A 26,461-nucleotide genomic window follows, 5' to 3' on the forward strand; every position below is an offset into this window, starting at 1 on the left:
ATGCTGTGTTTCAAAATGTGGAAAACTTTCTAGGTAGTCTGAATGACGTTTATGGCAAAAACTGCAGAGCCCTTCTATCTCAAGGAGGTGCTGGTTAAGAACTCATGACGTAAAGGGTTCATTACCAACTTTTGTCCATATCTTAGGGGGGGGGGGGATCTACGGACCCCTTTTGCGGATGGTTGGAGAGATTTCAGTGGGTCCGTGGGCTTAGATGAGTGAGCGATTAATTTATTGTTTTTCATTGCTATATACTGAATAGTTTTCTGAAAAAGTGTCTCCGTACTTCATCTTATTGGCATAAAGGGTACGTGGAATAAAAAGGTTAGGAAATCCTGGATAAAGGGTTGCCGATTATACGAATCCGATCGTGTGTATATATCTTCATATAACATATTATTGCCGTAGTTTCTCGTAGTCAGTGCTTTTTGACCTTTTCACTATTGCGGAAGTAGTTGAAAAGTTTTGGGAACCGGAGAAAAAAATAGGATATAAAATAAATAGGATAAATAATTTACGAACCGGCGAAACATATATATAAATAAACAAAACAAATTTTTCAAAAAGCAAGAAAAAATAAGATAGCAAAAAAATGAACACCATATGGTATTTATTAATTTAAAATAATGTAGTGGCCATATAAATTTGGTTAGAAGTTTCTCCAGGAGACCAGAGGATGAAGAACCCTGGTCTAACATGTAAGTAGCAGTATTCAAAGTACTGAAAAATGGAAGCAAATTTTTGTATTCATATGTGTGATGACTCGTTGTACACGTTAATGACATTATATTTAAAAACCACGTGTTCCTCAAATATTGTATATTGTAGAAGGAGTGCAACTCCGTGGCTTTCACTGTAACCCAAATTTTGACGATGTTGTCAATTTCTGACATTCTGCAGCTATAATCATACCTGCCTTGATCTAATGAGACTTTTAACGCGATGCTTACATAACATGAAAAATTCAAGCATTTGTCATTTCTACTTCAAAATATGGAAGACAGATTGCTAGCACTAATATAACACGAAACAAACATAACTACGTTAGGGCCACGCTTACACACACATAACACGTTCCAGTACATAACGATTCGTTAGGTCCACCCGCAAAATTCCACAGCGCAAAAACCGGTTTTGGGGAATGGCTGCGCAAAATTTACGTTAAAATCGCCCAAACTGTGCTAGCCCCATCTCAAATCCAGTGTTTAAGCAGCGTAATTCTGCATGTGCGAATCCGGCTTTAGAAGTTCCGCAGAGGAATGTGTAAGAGGTGCATGGCGGTTATGTAGTAGTAGCTATAATCACACAGAATAACGTCTGTTTTTAGTTTAACATAACATGTTACAAGTATACATGTTACTGCCAAAGCCCGAAATCGGCCGGTTCGTGCCGGCTCAGTTATCCCGGCCAATGTAGGAATTTCGGGCTTTCGCCGGACATTACCCGGCTCCTGTATATCAATCCCCTATGATTCGGGTTCAACGCCACGCGGGCTTAGTTTTTTGTGGTAATTATGGCCAATTATAATTATGGTTGGTATGGCAATTCTGACGATCAATGGAATCGGAATATCGATACCTTATGGGATGATTATATATAACGATCTATCGGGATCGATAAAAAGTGACCACTCGATAAAAATTTCTCCAAGTTCTGACGAAAGCCCGGACATTGGCCGGGTCAACTGGGCCGGTCAGTTCACGAACTGGCCCATTTCGAGCTTTGGCAGTAACATACATATCCACAAAGACATTTGTTTATAATTCATTCAAAAACTAATATCTAATTCCGTCAACATTTCAGAAAGTTTTCGTTCATAATAGAAACAAAACTTATTTCAATTCAATACAAGATATGATTATTATCCAATACCGAATGTACAAAATATAACATAAACTGACAGAAATTCTTTAATCAATACAGAAAATATTTCAAATCCAAAATACACAAAAATTAATCAATTTTCGGTGAAAATGCTACTTTCTTTTCAAACTTTCAAACAAATAGAAATATTTTATTTTTCTTTTACAGTATAACTGTCTATAAATTTATTTTTCCCTTATAAATTCAATTCACAGCTTAATTTAGGAAAAATACCGAATATTTTGGTAAGGGGAAAAACAGGAAAAGATATCATTCTCAAGATCTTTTGCTTCAATCCCAATTTCTATTTTCCTATTCTAAAGCTTTCCTTCAAATGCTTTTGAATTTTCTTCTCTTTTTCTTTCCTTAAAATGTATGTGTGTGTGTATTTCACTAAACTAGTGTCTGGAATAGCGTCTTCTAGAAAGTTCTTTATGAAATAGAAAAGAGGAAATAAAAAACGCCGAAAAAAACGGAAATTGAAAAAAAGGAAAGAGTAAACTGGTTCTGGAAAATTTTTTTTTTTAAAGGCAAGTTTTGGGATTTTATTCCATTTATCTCTCTCTTAAAAATCCCCTTTTTTTGGCAATTCACAAAGGATTTAGCTTTGTGTGTGCACGTGTTTAAAATTTGTTACTGAGAAAAAATTATATTTTTAGGAATAAAATATACAAATATAAAGCATTTGGGGTGATGAACAAGTCGTGGTTTCCATACTGTGCCGATGATTCTACTATAGAAATCTCAGAAGGATGTAGAGTTGACGTTCATTATACTGCTATTACCACTACTTAACCGTACATGCACCTTATATACATTCTCCTGCGGCATTTATAACGAATTGGTGCATGCACGAATGTGTGTTCTGAGTGTATGTGTGGCCCCTTAACGTTTTTATGTTGTCAGAATTGTGTGCTTGTTTGTTTCGTGTTCCTGCTGGTGCTCCCATAACGTTCGTTACAACGACCCCGTTCGCTCCGCTGAAAATGGACGTTATATTTAGATGTCGTTGTATCGATGGTTCAAAAAAGTAGTTCTACAAAGAACTGAACTGAGTAAGGGGATTTGATTTGGTGGTTCCTGAGAAATCGATTCCGATTACCACACTTAATGGAGTGCCATGAAACGGCTGTGAAGGAGAGATTTGGTTGTGTTTACACTAGCGTGTATAAAGGTGTGTGTAGAAGAAAGAACGAACGAAAGGAAAAACTTTTTCAAAGAGAATTTATATTTGGATTCATATAATGATTATTTATATAACGATTTTTCAAGGAAGGACCCCCTCCCCTAACTTTTAAATGATAAAACTTTCAAACAGTGGTAATTAACATAGATGAAGCAAATGATAGACACGCCTGAGGTTTTTTAAATAAACCGGTTTGCCAAATCAGTTTCAACTTTAACTTATAGATGGCGCAGCAATCGTTTTTCCAAAATTTCTCTATTGTGGGGCCATTTGAAAGCCATTGTTTACAGCAGAGATGAACAACCCTTTCCACCCACGGGTCAGATATGTCCCGGGAATGCTCGCGGGACATAAACTTGTATATGAAAGAGAGACAGTGACATGATACGTCACATATTATGTGACCCATATTTTACAGTTTATTCCAGTAACTTTCTTATAAAATCTCCCGTTTTTTATTTTCGTTTTTTTTTTTTTTTGGTACTTTCAAGACTTATTTGAGAGAATTATAAGATTATCTCATCAATTATAAGTTATATTATGATAATCACGACTCTAATTATCTCACATATTTATAAAACATACGTGCTTTTTGCTGAATTACATTTTAGACTTGCAGTATCCATCATTTTCGGCGATTGGCAATTTTGCTACAATTTTAGAGACGCTTGGCAATTTTACTTGCCTTTGACGATGCGTTTGGCTGTGAATGGGAACTTTACTGGCCTTTGATATTTTTTTCCGGCAGTAAATGTTTTTACCAGCCATTGACATTTTTTTTTTTTTTTTTGCTGTAAATGACAAAACTTTACTTGTCTTTGTAAAATTCTTTTACTGTAACTGGAAACTTTACTAGCCTTGGAAACTTTTTGGTGATATCCCGTATTTTTACCAAAGAAATAGGGTCAGCGTAGGTATTTATCGTGCTGTGGGTATTGATACTTTTCGAACGGAACAACTTTCGCGGGCCAGATGGTACTTATTGGTGGACCGCATTTGGCCCGCAGGCCGGGAGTTATGCACCCCTGGTTTACAGAAAGACTCCTCACTCGGATGCTGTATGTGCTTGAACAGTTCATGTCTGAGGCATACGCATCCATTATAGCATACAAAATGCAGAAAAGTGGCTTTAATCTTCACTCTTTACTTTTATCATTATTCTAGGCATGGTGACCATTTCAAAACCATCGCTAAGTGAAGTCTATCTCTCATTGGATGGACATTTCATCGAGTCTGTGGCGCAGCCAAAGCTGTCATGAATTCCGTAAACCGCCTCATTTAAAATTCCTGGGCCTGCCAATTCAACGAACTACTTGTTAAATCAATCAATCCTGTTTCTAAATTATGTCAGTTCTATCTTGGACAGTTCTTTCTAGAACACTCTGTACAATGTGTGTACCGAATTTTTCAATATCAGGGGTTAAGATCAAACAATTTTACTAATGAAAAATACGGACTTTTTTTAATTTTTTACAAAAAAAGAGGTGTGGGATGAGCTGAGTTCAGACGTTATATTGTATTGAATGTTTTGTTCGATCATTATATTGGATGAAAAATAACAGGATGAATAGCAAAAAAATTAAATTTGGGACTGAGCGTCAGCTGCAGGGATGGACTAATCTATTGCCCGAGGCATGTAGAAATTTGGAACGGGCGTATATGTTTTTGACCTACATGTCCGATGCCGGCATATATGAAAAAAAAATTGAACCCTTTCGTTTTTTTCGACTGTGATGCACACAGGTATGTTAACCCGTTTACGATCTCTGAAACATTAGCTCGAATCTAACCGACACGCTTATTGGTTGAATTTTTTGTCTTGTAAAATATCTTTTATCAATCTTTTATTGTGTAATCCCGGCCTAAAACCTAGGTTTTACTAGTCTTCGGACTTTTTACCGTAACATGCAGATCAGTGTTTCCCAAAGTGGGCACTATCGCCCACTAGGGGAAACGGAATGGTCCGGCGGGCGGTATAAAGCTGCTGTTTTAGTATAAGATTCTATGGAAAAGTTTTTTGAGTTGGGTTTTTGACTATGAGAACAAAAAATTTTTGAGGGAGGGGGCGATGGAACAAAACTTTTTGGAAACTGATATATACACATTTTTATATTATTCCAGTTTTTTTTTTTCATTATTATTTCTCTATTCTCTCAGATGTTTGTTTCTACTAAATGAGCTCTGTGCACTTAATGATGTAAAGGTAAAGTGTCTGTGTCTCCGTGCAATCGCTAAACTGTCGTGATTGTGTGTTCGAACCCAGATTTTATGTGTGTATCACCTTTCTTTTGTCTACTGTATTGCATTCCAAGCGTCTGAAGTTTGAATGCCATCTATCTCCAACGAACAAAATCTTAAAACGGAGTGCTACTTAATCCTTGTATGTTTGTATAATATGCCCCACCCCACGCACAAATTCCACATATTATTATTCAATAAATCCATGCGTAAAAGATGTCCTCTAGAAAGTTTTTATCAATCGTGTATTTGAGTTTATATAGGATTTGCTGCATAGATCCTAATTTTTTGACGATTTTGTCACACTGCAGATTCCATTTAAGATAATCCTGTATTATAATTCCGAAATAGTATAGTTAATAAATAGTTATATATACACACACACGTGTGTGTGTGTGTTTTTTAGAGAAAACAAATGAGTTCAAATGTTTGTAGATAGAGGACGCTGCACGAACACAAATCACTGGAAGTATGCAAATCATATAGCCCTATGAAATGCACAGTGTACGAGTAACACCTCATTTCTGAATTTTCCAGTTACTGGTGCTTACATGAGGTTTTCGTCGTGACGTTGACATTAGTAGATGATGCAACACTATCAGTAAAATTGTTTTACCTTAGTCACGAATCGCCGGCTGAAGCTTTATGAACGTTCCAGACACAGAGAAGATTGAAAAAAAAATGTTCAGGTACAGAAAATTGTTATTTGTTTCAGTACAGCACCCCCCCCCCTCCCTGTCGACAAAAAATTTAATCAATTTTTTTCCTGTGATGAAAAAAAATCGTCTTTCGTGAGAATAACTTTTTATCAAACCCAGCATTCAAACTCTTCCCGATTCCTTCAATTTTTATGAATTTTTAAACTATTTACGAATTTTTGGAATTCCCTCTACTTATTCATTACAACTTCTTGTAAAGTGTAAGAATTGCTCAAAAATTACCGGTAATATTTACGGTTACCATGTATACAGATATATATCTCTAGCCCCTTCTTTCTTTTTTCCAAATTTTCCAAAAAAGCCAGAAAATTTCTATTTCCCCTTCTCTAAATCTTGAGTCACACCATGATATTTCATATCCAATTCAATGCGAACTTTACATCTTTGATGCATGAAAAGATTAACAAATGATACTATGGATATAACACGTAAAAAAGTATAAATGGAAAATTCTGATCAATTATATATATAAAAATAAATAAATAAATTGAGAATTTCTTACCATGGAGAGATTTGAGGTAGGCTTTGCCAGCGGATATCAAGTGCCTGGCACAAGGGTTGAATTTTTCCAGTAAATTCTAGACGTATGAAGAAAAAAGGCACTGTAATATCATATTATAACATTAGTCATATTTCACCTGAACGTATAATTCAAGGTAAAAGAAAAAATGCTTATAATAAGTGTTTGACAGACTTAAAAGTCATTTGATGGATAATATTGATTATTTATATGTCTGATTATGCTTCAAAACCAACATAAAAAATACTAGTAGGTGTTGCGTAGTCCTGATGTTTATCTTAACATTCGAAGAAATAAATACCAAAAAATAACAATTTCGTCCATCTCGAAAATATACCAATATCAAGGTGTTCCGTAGAAAAATATCAATACATAAAACACGACGTAGTTATCCATATGCTGACCATACTTTCCACAAGAAAACACGGGAAATCCGAATCCATACGGAACATCACCAATTATCGCGAAAACAAAAATACTTTCAAAAGTAAGTAAAGTTGCCATCTATGCCAAAAAAATTTCAAAGGTTAGTAAAGATGGCAACTATCGCTGAAATAGCAAAACATCACCAATGCAGGAAAAATATGTCACAAAAAAACGTGCACGTGCGACAAATATGTGAGATGAATGTGTTTATATGTGACGAGAACTTATTGTAGTAATTGGAGTCACAAGTATAATAAACTCATAATATATAATTTATAAGCTATGGAAATAATTTCAGTAAAGAATGAAAATTCAAGTAAGCTTTGACGAAAATACTAAAATATTCTAAGTGTATCTGCAGACCACGGATATATCCTTCTCTCATTTTATACAAAAAAAAACGTGGACGGCCAAAATTACAGTAATGTCCCGTAAAATACGGGTCATATATTTACCCTATATAATACCAGTTTTCTGCCCGTGACCCTCACAAATACCGCTGACCTGAGGCATGAGGACTAAAAAAATTATGCACCCGTGATCTAAAATAAATATTTTTGAAGGACTGTAATTCTCACAAGTCACACTCACTTTCACACAACTTAACTTTTGAAAATATTTCTTAATTACATAACATAAATAAATGTGATTCCAAGCAGTGACAGTTAATAGAAAACAATACAGAAAACTAGAGAAAATGTAAATATTCTAAGTGCATTTGCAGACTCATGAATATCCTTCCCTTATTTAATTAAATTTTCCTAGGAAAGGACGTGTTAACTAATATTTTGTTTATAAATTTCCTACATTCGCCCATATGTTAGAAATTCGAAAGCAGTCTTATTATTATCTTCCCGTTGACGGTAATGCTATTATCTTTTTGCAGACATTAATATTGTTATTCTTTGTATATACAGACAGTAATATTATTATTTTTATATACAGACAGTAATATTATTATTTTTATACAGAGAATATAGACAATATCATTACCCTTCTACAGACAGTCTTATTATTATGTCTTTTATTAGGATCACGTAACAAAATATATTTTCCTATGCTAAGAGAAAAATTATTTTTCTTAATTTTCTTAGAATAGAAAAAAATTCATTAAATTTCGGAAAATTTTGAGACAGAAAACACGACAAAAAGGATTCACAATGTGTAATTACGTTATATTCGTATTTTTTTTTCTTCTTTTTTAATGAATTATTTGTTCTTTTCTTTATTTTCGAAGTGTTTTAACTTGGAGCGCTCTTAAGTGAAAATAAGATAACACTCTTTTGTTGTGTTTCATCCGTGAGTTTTAAAAACTCGTAGGTTATTTTGAAAATGAAGCCAATAAGTATTGATTTTCATGAAAGGAATTGAAAAAGGAAACTATTTGCGGGGAGTGTTGCTGTAAGTCTTGAATTATGCACACATATATACACGTGTACTTCTTTAGCCATCGTTTAGTTGTTCAACGAATAAAATTCATTAGTCATATTAGCTGCATTAAAGTCATAAGCAAAAGGATAGATTCTTTAGATCTTAATTATCAGCGTTCTCATGTAGTTATAATTATGTTATTATGAAACATGGAATTACCTAGTCATATATTAAATTTTTATCAATAACAAAGAAACGTAAATATGGAAATACAGTAGAACCCATATGTAGATTTTTTTGTAGTTGGGAGGTTTCTCTAAAATGTTGTATTAATTCTCTGTGTATGAACCTACCTGCTTCTACACGTAGGCCTGATATTATAAGGAGAAATCGGAATCTTACAAAAATTGTAAAATGGCACTAAAAATGACATTAATAATTAATGAAAAAAATAAATAAAATTAACTAAAAGTTAAAATATGAACCCATTTGTGACCGCTCTTAAAATCCGTGATTGAATCGCACAATTTTTTTTATATATGACTGGCTACATATTTTCGAAGTTTCAAAAAATTGGACATTGATTCAGCATGTTTTCCTTTGTAATTAACGCAACTTTTAAATTAACTAACTTTCTAATTAATGTAAATTAATTATCTTAGTTTAACAATAATAATAAATAATTACGATTTTGAGAAACCTCATGTACCATGTGACAAAAAAATGTGGGGGGGGGGAATTATTTTTTCCATTATTTCAAATTTATTTCTGTTTACCTTGTATGGACAGCGATAAAAAATAGAGAATCCGAATAAAATTTCACAAAATTTATTTTTTGAAAAATCATAAAACATCAAATTTCATTGTAAACAAATTATATATATACTATGACATTCATTAGACTTTTTAGTTCCCAAAAATGTTCATTTTATACAAAACTTTGAATGAAAAGTACTTGAAAATAAAATTTAAACGAAGCGTAGGACAAATGCGATCAGTCAAAAATGGGTTGAAGGTCCTGAATGGCTGAAAAATTAGGTACTCTTACCCAGCCCAGCTTCGCCACAGAGAGCAACAGGCCCACAAAGGTACAAATATTTAATCATTACACTTCACTCACACTTTGAAATATAGATAACAGCACTGAAAACTCAGATACAGCACTAGATACGAACTCAGACTGTTAGGTACTCACACTGCCGGCGCAAGTCACTCGGTATTAAATTGCCCCTACCGATAGGACCGGAGTTGTGTGGCTCGTTTTGAAAGAAAGTCCATGGTCCGTTTATTAGTTTTATAATAACTGCATTATTAGTCAAGCCGAGTTGAAATTATCATGCCAGAAGGAATTGTTTCTAATCTTTCAAGAATAGGGCAGAGATGATTTAAGCATATACAAAATATGTAATTAGCCATTTTGCAGAATAATACTGACTAAATTAGCAATAGTAATTTGTAAATAAATGTAATTATGTTTTAAAGTTACAACTTTTACAATATCGATGTGAGTTTCTTAAATCAGTTACTTTCCTGTGCAACTCTTGCATTCTTTGTGTAAGTACACAACGGTATTGTGATTGCTATCTCAAAGTTACGTATAGCCAGAAATGAAAAAGTATTTGTCACTTTTATGCCTAACACCAATTTTCCTATCTACCTGGCACTTATGCTTATTTACGTTGAAATGGGGTCAGGAGGAGGAAGGGTTTCTGATAAGAATAAGTACAAAAAATTGGCTTTTTTAAAAAAAAGAAATTGTTTCGAAATTTTTAATGCCTAAAATACCCAAGTTGTACTACATGGCCTCCAGAATTCACAGATAAACATAAAATCCATGCGGAATAGGCATTTCTTGCAGGAAATATTCAAAAAAGCCATTTTTACAAAAAAAAAATGTTTAAATAGACAAAAATAGGCATTTATGGGGTTTTTCCTCAGTTTTCGGGCTCTAATTATTACTTTCAATATAGTGTTATTGAAATTGAAATACAAATTTAGTTTATTTATCAGGAACATGCGTGAAATATTTTTTAATGCCTTGTGGTCAGGAGCAAGCAATTTCACCCATTGTATTCGACTTGTACATACAGCCTTGCTTTAGCTTAGTCTTTCCTCGCTCGTATGGTAAGTTTGGTACGGGATAAGCATGAGTTAAGTATATCACTGAAATGAGTGGCGCGTGTGTGTGTGTGTGCATCATACCCTGTTTGTGAGGAAGTCACTTTTAAAAGTTATGAATCATCGATGTTCATGAAAGATCTCGTTAATTACACATAGTGAAAACTTAAGTCCGTTTCGTCTCAAATAACTCGTAAACCACACCGAGATACAAAATGTAATTTTTCATACACGATCCCCCTATCCCCTAACTTCCAATTAAATAGTAGTTCCCCTGTCTTTCCTAAGCCCACGAAAAAAAAAAATCCACGTTCCCAAGCGCAACATTTACTGAGAAATTCAAAATGAAAAACCTCTGAAAATGAAGGAAAGATGCCACATAAACTAACTAACAAGCTCATTTTACGCTTCGTATGCTCATTTCATTTCATAAGGTACACCGCTAACATCATCTATAGCAGAAGGCCTCCACACGGAACTTGTGACGTCACTGAAGGTCACCTCATAGCCATTGGATATGGCAGGCCGGCGCATGCGCTATCTTTCCCTGTTTTTATAGTATATCAAATGGATATACGTGAGATGACCTCCTTCAGTGACGTCACGAGCTCCGCGCGGCCTTCTGCTATAGATGGTGTTGACACAGTCCAGGCTGTATCGAAAATCGTGAGTTTCAGCTATTGGCCCGCATGACGGGCAACAATTTCGTAAGTGTAAGTTAGAGGACATGGTGAGGAACCGTATAAAAAAATTAAATTCTATCTCGGTACACCCTCATTGAATAAGCTACGGCCCTATATTAAGCTATAACCTATACGGCCCTCAATTGAATAAGCTACACATCTAAGATGGGCACGTTATTCAATTACTTTTCCTCATTGAAAATATGTTTCTACAGCCAATGGTTTACGAGTTATCTGAGGTGGAAACGGACTGAAGTTTTCACCCTACATACGTAATAGGTATCATGGTAACCGTATGTCACCGTAAACGCCCAGAGAATACCAAATCGAGCTGGTAAATGTCGAAATTAAAGACTATAATAACTTAAATTATTATTAATTGATAATTTTTCGAAACATGTTGGATATATAATTACGGTAAATGTGATGTATATCGGTGATTATAGATAATCACCAATTGTCTCGGTAACTGATAAATTTCAAACATTTATCACGTGTACCGGTGTATAGGCGTAATTTCCAAATGAAGTTGGGTTTTATAAACTTAGAAAAATAATGTGGGAGAGAGGAAAAACACACTTAAATTTATTAGTTTTTTCTCCAAAAAAAATTATTGGTACGCTACACGCATTTTGCCATTAAAAAATTAATTATATAAGTGTAATGAAGTTAGAAACATGAAAATTCCTGTGTTATATATTTCTGGCTCTCTTCACATTTATCAGCATATGTAAGCATGCTCAACATCACTAATCGAATTGACCATCCTAGAAAAAATTTGAGGAAAGTGTCCGGTAAATTTAAGTAATTCATTAACAAATCGACCTACACGAGTTGGGGATTATACATAATCACCGGTAAATGTGATAAATTCGCAGAATTCATAAAACTTACCAAAATAGTCTGTATTTATGACCGGTGATTATGCGTAACGCCAAGATTTAACGTGTTTACCGTAACATTACAAAGATTCTACACCGAATATTCTAGTCTTTCAGGACATATATTTGTGTTAATTAAAATTTTTAAAATCTACACAGATTCCAAACGAATGAAAGCTGTATATCATTAAACAAAAATATTCATTAAAGAAAGCACAAATGCTGCTGCTTCTGCTGAGGCTTTCCCTTCCCTAACCCAGCTCTTAAACAAATTGAGCACATTCGAAAATTCAATATATATGTCCCCTCTCCTCAATTTCCTAAAACTTTTTTCAATAATACTTTCTTTCCAAATAATTATAATAACAAAATGAATTCAATTCACTTCATCATGGATGGGTCATACATTATCAACTGAGATCAATTAATTGAGTTGTTAATAAATAATTCCAAACGCGGAAAGTATACAATACGTTTGATGAAAATTTTTTTCTACTCAAAGAAGAAAACAAAAATGCAAATTTTTATTGAGATCACACAAAACTACGTAACGCATACAAGGAAAAAGGGCGCCCGCCTGAACCCGCATTGTATGCAAATCGAAAAGAGGCGCTCGTCCATGTCTAATGCCAATCGTAGCGAGTGCCCGCTGCTGCTGCATTTTAGAACCCCCCTTTTATTATTATTATTATTTTCTTCCTTTAATTCAAGTTTTTTGCATTCAAAGCAGAAAAGCGAAAGAGAGAGGAGAGACTCTCTAAAAATGGGAAGTTTTTAGAAAATTCGCTTTCCCTTGTAAAAGTATTTATAGAAAGAGGCTTTTTATTGCTTTACGCTCTGATCGCTTTAATTCTCGATTCTTTTTCACTGTGCGATATACCGTAGGTACACCATAAACTGCAAAATTGCCTTCGTTCTACCCGAATATTACAACCCTCTTCCCACTTTTAATTTTATCACCCGAAAGAATAGATAAATAAGAATTAAATTTTATCGATGTTTCTAATAAAGTTTTATTCAATAGAAGTTTTTTTTTTATTTGAATGTGTTTTAATGTTTCAACACTTGAAAACCCACATATTACAATATGAAAAAACGCATTCCATGAAAAAGGACTTCCCAGAATTTATTTCAAGTAAAAGTGAGATTGGAAATTATTTTGGAAAATTTATTTTCTAAAAATGTCTGCTTACAAATTATTTTCAAGATTCTATTTCCACTAATATATCGTTTTCGTAACAAATCTGCTGAGAAATAATTTTCAAAAATTCATTCGGTAAAAAATCTGCTCAAGATATCATTTAAAAAAAATTATTTTGTGGAAAAAAAACGAGCTCTGAACTTATTTTGAGAACTTCTGAAAAATACCAGCTTAGAAATTACTTTCATATATTGTCCATCAAAAATTTGCTTGAATATTTTTTTCAAAAATCTGTTTCATAAAAAAAAATTGCGTGGTTATTAATTCCAAAAATTTATTTTTCAGAAAATATTGGTTTAAAAGTCATTTTCAAAAATGTATTTTCTGAAATTATCAGATTGTACATTAAATGTATTTTCTATTATCTTGCTTAGAAAATAACTTTTTGGAAAAAATCTGCTTAGAAATAAGTTTCAAGAAATATTTTGTGAAAAATCTGCTTGAATATTCCTCTCAAAAATTTGTTTCAGGAAAACCCACTTAAAAGTTTTTGAGATATTTTTTCATCGTAAAAATCTGCTTAGCAGTTACATTCAAAAACATTTTTGTAAAAATATCTAGTTAGAAGTTATTTTCTGGAATTTTTGTTTCATGAAAAAAAGCTGCACAATTTTTTTTTTCGAAATATTATTTCGTTTATTATTTTAATAATATCTCTGATATAAATTTGCTTAGAAACTGTTTCCTAAAATTATTAGCTTACAAAATATTTTCAAAAATTTATATCGTGAAATACATCTGCTTAGAAATAATTTTCGATTTGTTTTTCTCAAAACACCTAGTTAGCGCTTCAAAAATTTGTGCATGAGAAAACCTGCTGATAATTTTTTTCCTAAATATTATTCCGTAAAAAACCAGATTGCGCATTATTATGAGAAATTTCTCTTTGTTAAAATCTGCTTAAAAACTATTTTATAAAATTATCAGCGTGGAAACAACTTTCAAAAAACATTTTGGTGAAAAAAAAAACATCTGTTAACAATGCTTAGAAATCATAGTGAAAAGTTCCTTAGTGATAACAATTTACTAGTTTTGATTTTTACTAGAAATTTACTAGAAAGATTTTTTTCAAAAGCTTTGCATTTTTCAAAGAATTACTTTCAAAATTTTCTTTTCTCAAAATATATCCTTGGAAATTATTCCCAGAATACATTTTTTGCGAAGAAAAAAAAAATTTTATAGAGAAATTATTTTTAAAAATCTTAATTCTACTTCCAACAGAATTGGAAAACTGTTTCCATCCATTATTTGAGACTCATTTATTTATGGTCACCTCGAGGTGATCATGAGATGGCAATTTAGTGATAAGTCGGAATATGTACATTCCGCTAATGAAAAATCCAAATTTAACAGAAAAAACTTGATACATCGAAAATTTCACATTTATTCGCAAAAATGAAATAATTCATGTTAAAAACTCATTTGCCAAAAAAAATGTTGATCAGAACTTTTGCGTTAATGCTCAAGAAAAAAAAAAAAATTAAAAAATTTCGCATTCCTCCGCATCTATATTTTTCCAATAAAAAATTTTGCATACATTTTCGGAAAAAATTTAAAATAAAAAATTTTGCATCAATTCGAAAAAATATTTTTCAAATCAAAAGTTTGCATTCATATGCAAACATATTTCAAGTACTATTTTGCAAAAAAATTCAAGTACAGCGAAATTACTACCACTTTCCGCTTTAAAAAGTGTAAATTCAAGATTTCAGAAAAATCTTTGGAAAAATCCACTTTCTCCAAAAGTGGGAAAAAATCAAATTTTCGCATTTAAATTATCAAAAATGGCAAATTTCGCATTTATCGCATCTATATTTTATTTCATAAACGCGAAAATTACGCATCGCTACTAAGCGGAAATTCCTAATCCTTTACGCATCGCTGATAAGGCGATATCGTAGTTAAATTAATTTAGTTACTTAATTTATGTTTAATTATTTATTTAATTAATTGACAATTATTATTGGTTATTACTGTTTACATTAATATTTAATTATCATTTACTTAACATTTTTGATTCGGGAAACAATATTGTGCGCATGAATACGAAACCTTGAATTTGAAAATTTTTTTGGGTGTGAATAAAAATTTTTGATTCCAAAAATATTTTTGCAAATGAAAGCAAAACTTTTGATTTGAATTTTTTTTTGCTGAATTTATGCAAAATTTTTGATTTTAAAAATATTTTTTTTTTAATGGACGCAAAATTTTTATTTTAATTTCTTTTTTGCTCCTGAAGGTACTGATCAGATTTTTTTTTCGAGAATGAATGAATGCTAAAGCTTATAAACAGGAATTATTTTATTTTTGCGAATAAATGCGAAATTTCCAATTTAGAAATCTTTTTTTGTGAAATTTGGATTTTTTTATTCGCGAAATTTACGAATCTCTACTTATTAATGAATGGTCATCTCATAACCAACTGAAGGTGATCATTAATGGATGTCCCAAATAATGGATGTGAAAACAGTTTTCCAATTCTGTTTGAAGTAGAATTAAATTTTGAAAATATATATATAATTTCAAAGTAATTTTTTTTACGAAATATATAATGGAAATAATATCTAAGATATATTTTATGAAAAGAAAATTTATAAAATAATTTCTGAACAGATATTTTTTATTAAAGTAATTTTAATTCATTTGATTTAATTTTACTGTTGAAACTGTATGAATATGCATTATTCCTGGTACACAAGTATAAGTTAATTAAAAAAATACGCTCACGTCACTTTCACCGCATATAATTTTTCAACACGGAATACCAACTGGCACAACTATAACGCAAGTAAACATATTGTGCCCAGAATAAGATTTACTTATTCCTCATTTATCACGAAAATAATTGACGAGCAAATTTTGATAATGTCAGACAAAAACAAAAAAAAACAGCTTTTTCCTATGATATACACATTTCCTGATTCATATACACAATTCCGTTAAGTCATAATATACTGAAGAAAACAGCTCACGTATTTTAATTACGTTAATGAATAATTTCTTTTCGAAACTAATAAAAATTATCTCTTTTCATGTAATTATCTCTCTAATAATCATCAATTCTCGCAATTAACATCCGCATATATGATAGCTTTTTTATTCAGATTTTCTCTATGAATACTCCATTAATTCTCGTAAAAGCTACTTTATTCGGATCCTATAATTTGCATTCCTTTACATACATGTAATGGTCATGTTCTAAATTACAATAGCAGTGAAAATTAATTATCAGTGGTGTCGCCTACTGTCCTCAATTCTTTCAGCGGCAATCCCGAGTTATCTCGTTAAACTTGATCTGCTTTATTTCAGTAACCCACCCCGAAATATCTCGGGGTCCTAAAAACGCGTTGAAGTTGTTTTTACAGTCAAACATGTTTTCAATCTCTTCCCCCACTCCAATCGACCAACTGTGAGTGAGCGGAGTCAGCTATCGTTCAAGGTCAGATAAGGGAAGGAGCGATGTAAATAGAGACTGAGTTCCCCCCCCCCCCTTCACTTTTAGCACAATAAAAAAAATGCAGGGTGGGCAAAAAGTCCGTGTAGAAACTTTAAAAATTCATAAAAACCGGAAAAATAACCGGAATAAAAACGGTTTGCAGGGTTAGCGTCACTAGGTCACGGGAATTTTTTTAAGACAGGAAAAAATAACTCAAACAGCCGATAGGTCGCGCTATGGGGATATTTTAAATCCTGGGTGTATCGATCCGGTCCATCCAATCTGTCGTGACTGAAAGATGATTTCAACGATATTAATACTTTAATATCTGTCTTTAATACCCTCATACGATCGAAACTAGAATACGCTTCAATAATTTGGAACTCATTTCACAATTGCCCTATCAGGAGTCTCGAAATCATTCAAAACAATTTACTTAGGTATTTATATTTTAAAAAAAAAGGTCCTTATTACAAATATTTTATCCGCCACTCATCTAAGCAACAGTTTCAATGTTATTAGTTTACAAAAACGTAGAGATTACTTACTCATTGTTTTTGTTTTTTCATGATACTGTTGAATAACCATATTCTCATTGCATATCCATTCTTAACTAAATAAGTTTTAATATTAAGTGCCACACACAATACAAGATCAAATCTGCCGTTAAGTCATTGCATACTAATATTGGTAAATAATTGTGCTGTAAACAGATTTTCTGAATTTTATAATGAGCTTCCTTTTGATATCTTGATATTTTTCATTCATCTATACGCTATTTCAGAAGATATTTGTTGTGATTGCATCGTATATATTTCTTTTCTCATCTTTCTATAGAGTTTTTGTATTTTGTGAAATTTTTGTTACTTTATTTGAATTTTGTGTCTTTTATTATTTATTCGTATTTTGTGCTAATTTTTATTCTTACTGTGAGCTGTAATTGGGTTTCAATCCGTGGCTTTGTATTTTTAAATAAATAAAATGTCGAATACTATCCTGTATTTTTTCAGTAAATGTTGTGAGTAATTCGTATAATGTGTTTATTTCCTTCATGTTTTGAACATCACTATATTACTGAGTATGGCTAATTAGATATGAATGCAAATGAGGTACGAACTTTAAAATACGTTTATAATAGGACATAACTGATAGAACATATATTGGAATATTCTTGAGAAAATAATCATCGCAAAATGTTCTAAATATCGTTCTTCGAATATCGATTTCACTCTCGTATCGAGTTTTCGCGTTAGGAAAAAGTCATTTCGCGTGAAATATGGGAAGGACATGGAGTAATATCTCGAGTGAAATTCCGTAACAAACTTTTCGCCGCAACGTCCATTAAAATGAATGCCATAAATTTGAGCCATAAATGGTTATTTCATCGGCAGTTTCGATGGCGGCAATGAACAAGGTGATAATGTTTTTCAATCTCCGCCATTCCACGCGGAAAGTGCGTACAGTAATACCGCGCGGGCAGGGGGAAAAACACTTTCTTCTCCTCTCCTAAGTTTTTCGATAAAAATTTCTCATTTTCTACCAAAAATATTCCAGAAAAGTATTTCAAATGTAAATTGTTCTTGTGTTTTGTACGACGAAATATAAACGAAAAACAAAATAAATAAATAAGAAAAAAAAACAAAGTCATTCGTAATATATAAGTGAAAACGAGTGTATATAGTACGATAAGCCCGCCGTATCTGGGCCCGTACTTCTCTCTCAGGCGAGTATTTCTTGTTTAGTGTCGCCGAGTCTGCAAAATTTGAAATTATGTCTCCGAATCCATATTTTTTGTGGGAGCGATTTTTTTTTTTTTTTTTTTTTTTTTTTTTTTTGCTTTCTTTGGAGAAATATGGTCTCTGTGGATGTCCTAAAACTCGTAGTAAACTGTAGCTGGAGAGAAATGACATGAGTCAGCGGTTTGTATGAAACAGAGCTTATGGTGTGGTCGTGTCTATCCCTATATATACTAGGTCCAAGTTACGTATTTACTGCGTGTTTCTCCTTAAAGTGGCCGAAAGAAATAGAAATTGATCCTAAAATTGGAGTGCAATATAAAAAAAAATTATCAAAAAAAACAGGAAAACTGTTTTGGTGTGTGTTTCACCTCTCGTAAATTTACAATTAAGGGAATTAGGGGCCCATTCAATTATTACGTCAGCAGATTTTTGCCATTTTTTACCCCTCCCCCCCTCCCCACCGTCAGCGAAAGTCAGCAAAACACTAACTTCCTTGTTAGCAAAATTTCGTCAAGCAGCCTTAGCATATCTTCAAAAAGGATGATTGATGACGTAAGCAACCTTCAAACCCCTCACCCCCTCTTGTCATCAAAAGTCATCAAATAATCCGGAAACCCCCGCCCCCCCCCCTCCCGATGCTCACGTAATACTTGAATGACCCCTTACACAAAAACTAAAACACATAGGTTGATTTTTTTTTAGCAGTGGCAACTACACTGCTGGCCACCCAAATTGCAAAACCAAGAAAGACAAGAGATATCGCAACAATATTTATTTTGTAGATAACATGTTGACCAAGCATCAAATGATTAAATTTATAGACTTCTGTGAAGTGTGGTTCCTGCCAAAATCAGTAGCCGCCATTGTTGGAGATCACCGCTGCCACACGCCTCGGCATTGATTCAAAGAGACTTTGGATGTGTTCTTGGGGTATAGCAGACCAAGCAGCTTCCACGCGTTGCCAAAGTTGATCTGGTGTGGCAGCTGGGGATGTAATCTGGGTCAATCGTTGAGCAACCATGGACCACATGTTTTCTATCGGCGAAAGATCCGGAGAGCGAGCTGGCCAGGGAAGCAATTCAATCTGGCGATTGACGAAGAACCTTTGGACAATGCGTGCCACGTGTGGTCGCGCATTATCCTGTTGAAATATGGCTGTGGGCAAGCCCTGAAGGTAAGGAAGGACAACTGGCTCCAACACCTCGGAGATGTAGCGCTGGCTTTTTAAAGTAACGGCAATGCATACTAGAGGAGTGCGAGAGTGATATCCAATACCGCCCCATACCATAATACCCGGTGCAGGACCAGTGTAGCGGTGCATAACGCAGCTGTTCAGCATCCTCTCTCCATGGTGTCTCCAGACTCGAATCCGACCATCGTGGTGTTGCAGACAGAAGCGTGACTCATCAGTAAAGACAATTTCATTCCATTGTGCCGTCCACATCCTTCTTTCATCGCACCATTGGCGGCGGAGACAATACGCCTGTCATCACGTGAAGTGCACTGAGGTGAATGCGATCGAACACGTTGGTCCGTCGTACCCTCCTGCATCCAACGATCACATATCCGCATTACAGTTGTTTGGTTTCGTCCAACACGACTACTGATTTCCCTGAAAGATAATCCACAATCTCGGTAGGCCACTATCCTTCCTCTGTCGAACTCGGATACTTGATCAAAAGATGATCGCTGTTTTCTACGAGGCATAATTGATCGTTTTTTTGAAAAAACCACAAGAAAAACACAATTGCCGTACTTCAAATTGTCGAAATCTCCAAGCCTTAAATAGCGCTTTGAAGTGGCGCCACAGGCGCGCGTGATGTGCGTCTGCGCTGAAATTCTAATCATTTGCATATCTCACCTCCGCTAATGCATGTTGTAAATTTCATATTATTTGCATGCTTCCTTCAGGGTGTTGCATTTACGGTGGCCAGCAGTGTATTTATTTTCTAGACCTATAGAAAACATACAAGGTTCCAAGTTTTACAGGCCTTCGCTGTGTTGGGTAAAATGTGTACCCAGCGATGCAGAAGCCTTTGGATACACTGTTGCCACTGCCTTAACTCTTTATAGTGCGAAGAGAGCGATCTATTGCCGGACACATTTTCGCGTCTCTCTCTGAAATCCCTATCCCACCTTGCTACTGTTCGGTAAGGTAATGCAGGTGCACCGCAATCCTCTGGGTGACGACTTGTTTACACACAACAAGCATGCCAGAGGAAAGAAAAATTACGTTATGTTCACAATACGTACACGCACACTCCTATATGTACTCATTCGTTAGAAATTCCATAGAAGAATATGGATGAGGTATTCGTGTGATTTAGTAGCAGGATACCGTCGTATATTGCGACCTCTAGCGCATTCGGTTTTTTACCAGTTCTTCTGCTCTTCCTTCGAAAATATTACGACAGCATTCGACCGGTTCGTCCACACCTGCTCTGTTCCTGTTATCACTGGGCACGCGCATGGAGGGTGGGAGAAGGCGTGTTCATCTGCTCTAAGGGAAGGTAAGCATTTAATTTACTTGTGGTACAAACGACATGGCTCGGCTCCATTTCCCAGTGTCGCTACAGCACTGTTGCCACTGTTAAAAAAATCAACCCATACGTATTTATACGACCTCTAAACAAACAAAATGTCCATGGTAAAATTTGTTCCTCTTTTTCCGAAAATAATTGGTCATTGACATTTGGAGGAAAAATTCGTCGAGATAATGATAGTTGAAATTCTTGATTTTTGTCACTTTTTTTACGACTTTCATCGTATTTTTTTTTTAATTTGAGTTCTGGTAAAAAGTGGAAAAAATCAAGAATTTCGACAATGTTACGGGGTGAATTGTATTTTTTTTTTCACGTACGGTAGCATATTACGCACATTTTTATACGTCTTTTAAATCATCTGAGGACACTGGGTGCATTCGCAAAAGCTTCTGTAATGAAATAATTTAAGCGTTCATATCTCAGGAAGTATTCAGAATACATCAGAATTTTGTATGTCTGCGGGTGGATCTCGTTAAGACTAATCTGATGATGCAACTCTAGTTTCAATATCTTTCCCAGTCTGGGTACCAGGGTTGCGGTCCGTAATCTTAACGAAATTATTTTAAGCTATATCTCGATAGGTTCGCAACGCAAATAGAAGCCAATGGTGTCGTCTGATAGGTATTTTTGAAACAAATCCTTAAATATAGTACTCTATTATACTTTTTTGTGTCTTTTGTACCTTACGTTCTATCGAATTGGCAAAAGGTAATGTCTTCAGCATCATGTAAATTGCTGTAGTATCATGTACCACAGTATTATATTCTCTATATTTTCGGCACCAAGTTTCGTCGCATGCGTATGCCATATTTTCATAAGTTTCCTGTAATTCTGCTGCAGATTTTAATTCACTGCACTTGTATAGCGTTTTGTTCTGCATCATGTAATACGTTATATTTCCGCTTCCAGTTTATATCCCCCTATGGGGACAGAGCGAGGGTCATGGTCAGTTTCGGGTCCCCGCGATGCGAGTCCGTCACTATGACCACTCGACCACCACAGCGGCAATCCGATGGCACTAATTTTATTACGTCAGCATCTACCACGCAAAGGTAGGCACAAAGAATGTATTCAAGTGAAAACTTGCGGCCATGTTTATGACACACCCGACCCCCAATTTTTTCTAATGGGGGCCATATAAAGATTTAATCTTTATATAAAAGAGAGACGATATGAGGCTTCTTTCTACTGATCTAATCACCGTAATTTCTCACGTAAAATCTCCTGACACAAATTTCGATACATTGAGGAAAAATATCATCCTATGGTCTGCAGTTCATGCATATTCCGCATATGAAAACTTCAATCTTGTAAATAATGAAATCTCAAGGAATGTAATGGGTTATTTTTCACGCTTTAGTGAAAAAAAATGAAGATTTTTCAACACATATATATGTCATTCATTCACAATTTTTTTTCAAAAATTTACGAATGAATTTTTTAAGTATTCATTTCCATTCCCACCTCTCATTAAAAAACTCTGTAGAGATAAGACGCAGTACTATACAGGGTGTCCTGTAAGTCGTAATTCGGCCTTTATCTGATCAACAGTTCGTCGTAGAGGTTCGACTGTACGTTCCAATTCAGAAAATGCTCAAAATATGTTCAGAAATTACCCTGTACGTGTCTTCAGAGTGAAAATATACAGAGTGCCATTAAAATAAAGAATCTAAATTTTTAAGCGGTCCCCATACGTTCAAACTGCCAACTGGAAAGTTCTTTTCTTGTCTCTTCTCAGCCCCCCCCCCCCCCACAAAAATCCCATATTTTTAACTGCATTATTCAATAACATATTTAAATTCATAAATCGGGGAAAGGTTGGGAAACAGATAACACTATAACGTACAAGCTCATTATATGCTATTCTTTCCAAGCCATTGTCTGATTTTTCAATTTAAACAGCTCTCATTCGCTGAGAGATCAGTTAGTGAAGTTCTCGTGTTTTGGCATACTTCAACTTGCTGATATAACTATAATATCGAAAGATGCGAAAAGTCGCAAAAATCAAGAATTTTCACTACTTATTTATTAGCTAATTTCCATTCAATAGTTACTCGGTGAATTTATTTTCGTATTAGAAGAATTGAAGCGCGAATTTTACTTTTTAACTATTTTTGGATTGAAAGCTGCATAAAAATTGTATTTTTTTTATAATTTTCCTAATAATCATTTTTGTTAGGACCAACCATTACAGCAGAATTTACTCCTCTTTTTAAAATCTAATAATAAATAAGAATCATTAATAACAGTTCTTTAATTCTTTTATTTGATCTCCAATAATAACAAATATATTAATGATTTTTCAAATTTGACTTGAATTTTAAAATGAACCACGGGATTTGTATTAATTTCTAACATTTTTGGTAATGATAATTGGGATAAAAGAAATGAAAAGTAAACGAAAAAAATTGAAATATTTTTGTCACTAAACAAAATTTCTACTATCAAAATTTGCATGCATATTCACCGGAACACTGGTGATTGAAAAACTCGAGTTTTTTTGCCACTTTTATTGGTTATCACCAATTCAAAATCTTTTTCCAAGTCTTTAATATTGATTATTGGTCCTTTTTGTCGCACCACGGTTATTTTCTGCACACGATGGCTAATTAGCCCGGGACCTAAAATTTATTACAGATTCCGAAAGGTTTTTTACGCTAACCCCTCGGTGTAGAACTTCCCTGCGGTAACAATCTTAAATCTTCAACAATGGAAAAAATCCTCTCAATCATCGACGCTTTCTCGATGAAATTTCGTTAAATAATTTCCGGATAAAATTACCGCGGTATAAAAAAAATGCGACAATTTGAATAATTGACAGTTTATTAATTGGTAGCCACATGATAAATTTTTAATTTTTTGTATTGCCCAACAACATTTTACGAAGACAAGTTATTTCAGTTGAAAATTTCCCATTTTTTACGGATTATTTTTCCACATTTTCCATTAGATTTAGAATTAACCGTAGAATTTTTTAGAGTGAAATTTCACGTGTGAATGAACTTAGAAATATGATCACACATCATATTTTTTTTTTAATTTTTATACTTTCCCATTTCCCACTGTATTTTAAACAGTTCCATCTGTTCAATGAACTAAAACCTAAGCAATATGTCTAAAACTTTTTGATTCACATCATTTTGAATTGAGAATATCAAGTATTTTTTCAACGAAAAATGTGTATTTTGTTTCACATAAACAATTGCATCGCAAAAAAGTTTTCATAGTATTCTGAAATTTTCATAATTTATTGCACAGAATAAAATTGTCATAGCAATAATACGTGTGAAGAAAATGTTGATACAAGCAGTATATCTCTTAGTGGACAATGAGATGAAAATAATGGACTGAAAATAATAAATTTGCAATAAAATGCTTTGCTGGAAAACATTCATGAAATAACATTTATTTTCTTAATGTTATACCATTATCCTAAACAAAACCACATTCGTTATTTATCCAAAAGTACCCCGAGAGAAAGAAAGAGAGGAAAGTCAGGCAGTCGACTTATTAAAAATTATGAAATCATAAATCTCAATTTCATATGAGAAATCATTAATTACAGTCACTTCGCAATAAGTCTAGCTCCGATAACTCGAATATCTATTTAAGTCAAAGTTTTCACTCAGCCCCAGAACTTTTACCGTATTTTAGTGTTAAAATTTTTCCTTAACTCGGAGCTTTCTTCCTTCAAGTTGAAGTTTTGGGAATGGGAAAAGTTTTGAAAAAAATTAGCATTTAACAACAGAATTTGGCACTTAACGAAATAATTTGGCATTTAACGAAATAATTTGGCAATAGAATTTAGCATTTGGCAATGGAATTTAGAGAATTTAATTAACAGAATTTAGTTTTTAACAAGAGAATTTAGTTTTTAACAAGAGAATTTAGTTTTTAACAAGAGAATTTAGTTTTTAACAAGAGAATTTAGTTTTTAACAAGAGAATTTAGTTTTTAACAATAGAATTTAGCAATTAATAAGGAAGTTCAGCAATTAGCAATAAACTTTAACAATCAGCGAAAGAACTTAGCAATGTAATTTTGTTTTTAACAATAGAATTAAGCATTTCACAAATTATTCTTCAGCGTTTAGCATTAGACTTTAACAGATTCATTTGTCTGCTTGCAAAAACGGAACGATTTTCTCACGAAAGTACAAAAAAAGACACAGTCAAAAATCACTGCATTTTTTTTGACAGAAAATAACACTGTATACACATTATTTATAATTCATTTTACTTATACGAGTATCCTGTATGCGTCCGTTTCCATAATAAAATATGCACGTCTAATTTATTTCGAAATATTCTCATTCAGTAATTATATCTATGGTTAAATTAAAATAACCTGTCTTTTCGAATTTCTTCATCTCGAGTAGTTTGACATATTTTAATAACACGATATTTTCATCGTAAATAGCGCTGTTATTTTATAATGAATCTTTTATTTTCCCTCTCCCTGAAATCGGAATTTCCGATAACTCGAAGTTTTTAGTCGGTTGCTGCTGCGCATTCCACTTATCGAGATTTGACTGTGCGTTTGAATATTCGGGGCATTGAAAAGATGAACGGCATCCCAAATATTAACTACTATCGGATAGTCTCTATGTATAATCAATGCATGATAAGCAATAATTTTTTTTTTCTAAATATACAATCTATAACATTCAATAATGAAACTTTAATGAGTTTTTATTAATTAATGAAAAATAATATTACCTTATAAGCGCCATCAACTAGTTTCGCGATCTCATCTGTATCCGTCATAGCTGATAATCGGTATTAATTAACTACGTGTAAAAACTTTTCTTATAAGTATCCAGATTCCGTTTTCTTTTTCCCCCCTTTTTTTAAATCTGATTATTCACAAGGAACGACGAACTTTTCGGTCCTGGAGGAAAGAGACACACCCCTTCCGAAGCACTTGCCACAAGTTATTAAGCGTTCTCATGTTCCGCCGATCTTTTAACAACTGCTCCACAGTCGATCCTCCCAACGTGTGGCACCCTAAGAAAGTGATGTTACGGGCAACGGAGGAAAGATGCGGCCGGGAAAACAGGAATTCGGGCAAGATGTGTGTGGAAGGAGAGAGAGAGAAACCGATTCCCGGCTTCTCTTCTTCCCATACTTACAACATCCACATTCCCCTTCTCCCGGACTGACTCGGTATACTGTACTTTGCTTGGTGGTGGTGGTGGTATTGAGAAGCGCCTCCTGGATAACAGAACGGGAACTTGGAAGTTTCCGAGTTTGTGTGTGTTCACTAAGTTTTGAAATTATCTAACATACTTGTCATCATCGATGTAAACTTTGTTATATTTGGAAGGGTTTCTGGATATATATACTGTATCATCAGGTTCGAGATGAATTTGGATTCGTGGAAGCTCTTTCATGATAATTATTTACGGATGGAGATATTAACTGATTGATTTGTGATTAATCTGAAAATTTACGGTTATTATATTTAATGTTTTTAATTTTTTGTAAAGCAATTAAAATTTGTTACGTGGGGATAGAAGAGTGCCCAACCTCCGGCCT

General features: G+C 33.7%; 1 protein-coding gene across 1 annotated transcript in view; it reads right to left on the bottom strand.

The window, feature by feature from the left end:
* The window catches only part of LOC149077152 (BAR/IMD domain-containing adapter protein 2-like), a 145,115-nt gene extending 119,175 nt beyond the window's left edge, over positions 1 to 25,940 (bottom strand). Inside the window, exons 1-2 of the mRNA XM_089244877.1 lie at positions 25,643 to 25,940; positions 6,509 to 6,584 (exon numbers count right to left, since the gene is read on the bottom strand). Of these exons, the coding sequence (XP_089101003.1) occupies positions 6,509 to 6,584; positions 25,643 to 25,690 (124 nt within the window). The 5' untranslated portion in view covers positions 25,691 to 25,940. The remainder of the gene's footprint in view (positions 1 to 6,508; positions 6,585 to 25,642) is intronic.
* Between the last annotated feature and the right edge of the window lie 521 nt (positions 25,941 to 26,461).

The sequence above is a fragment of the Pholcus phalangioides genome, unplaced genomic scaffold (assembly GCF_987345545.1).
Source record: "Pholcus phalangioides strain wild (caught in Gottingen) unplaced genomic scaffold, Ppha-v1.0 ptg000015l_1, whole genome shotgun sequence".
In the NCBI taxonomy this organism is placed as follows: Eukaryota; Metazoa; Arthropoda; class Arachnida; order Araneae; family Pholcidae; genus Pholcus; species Pholcus phalangioides.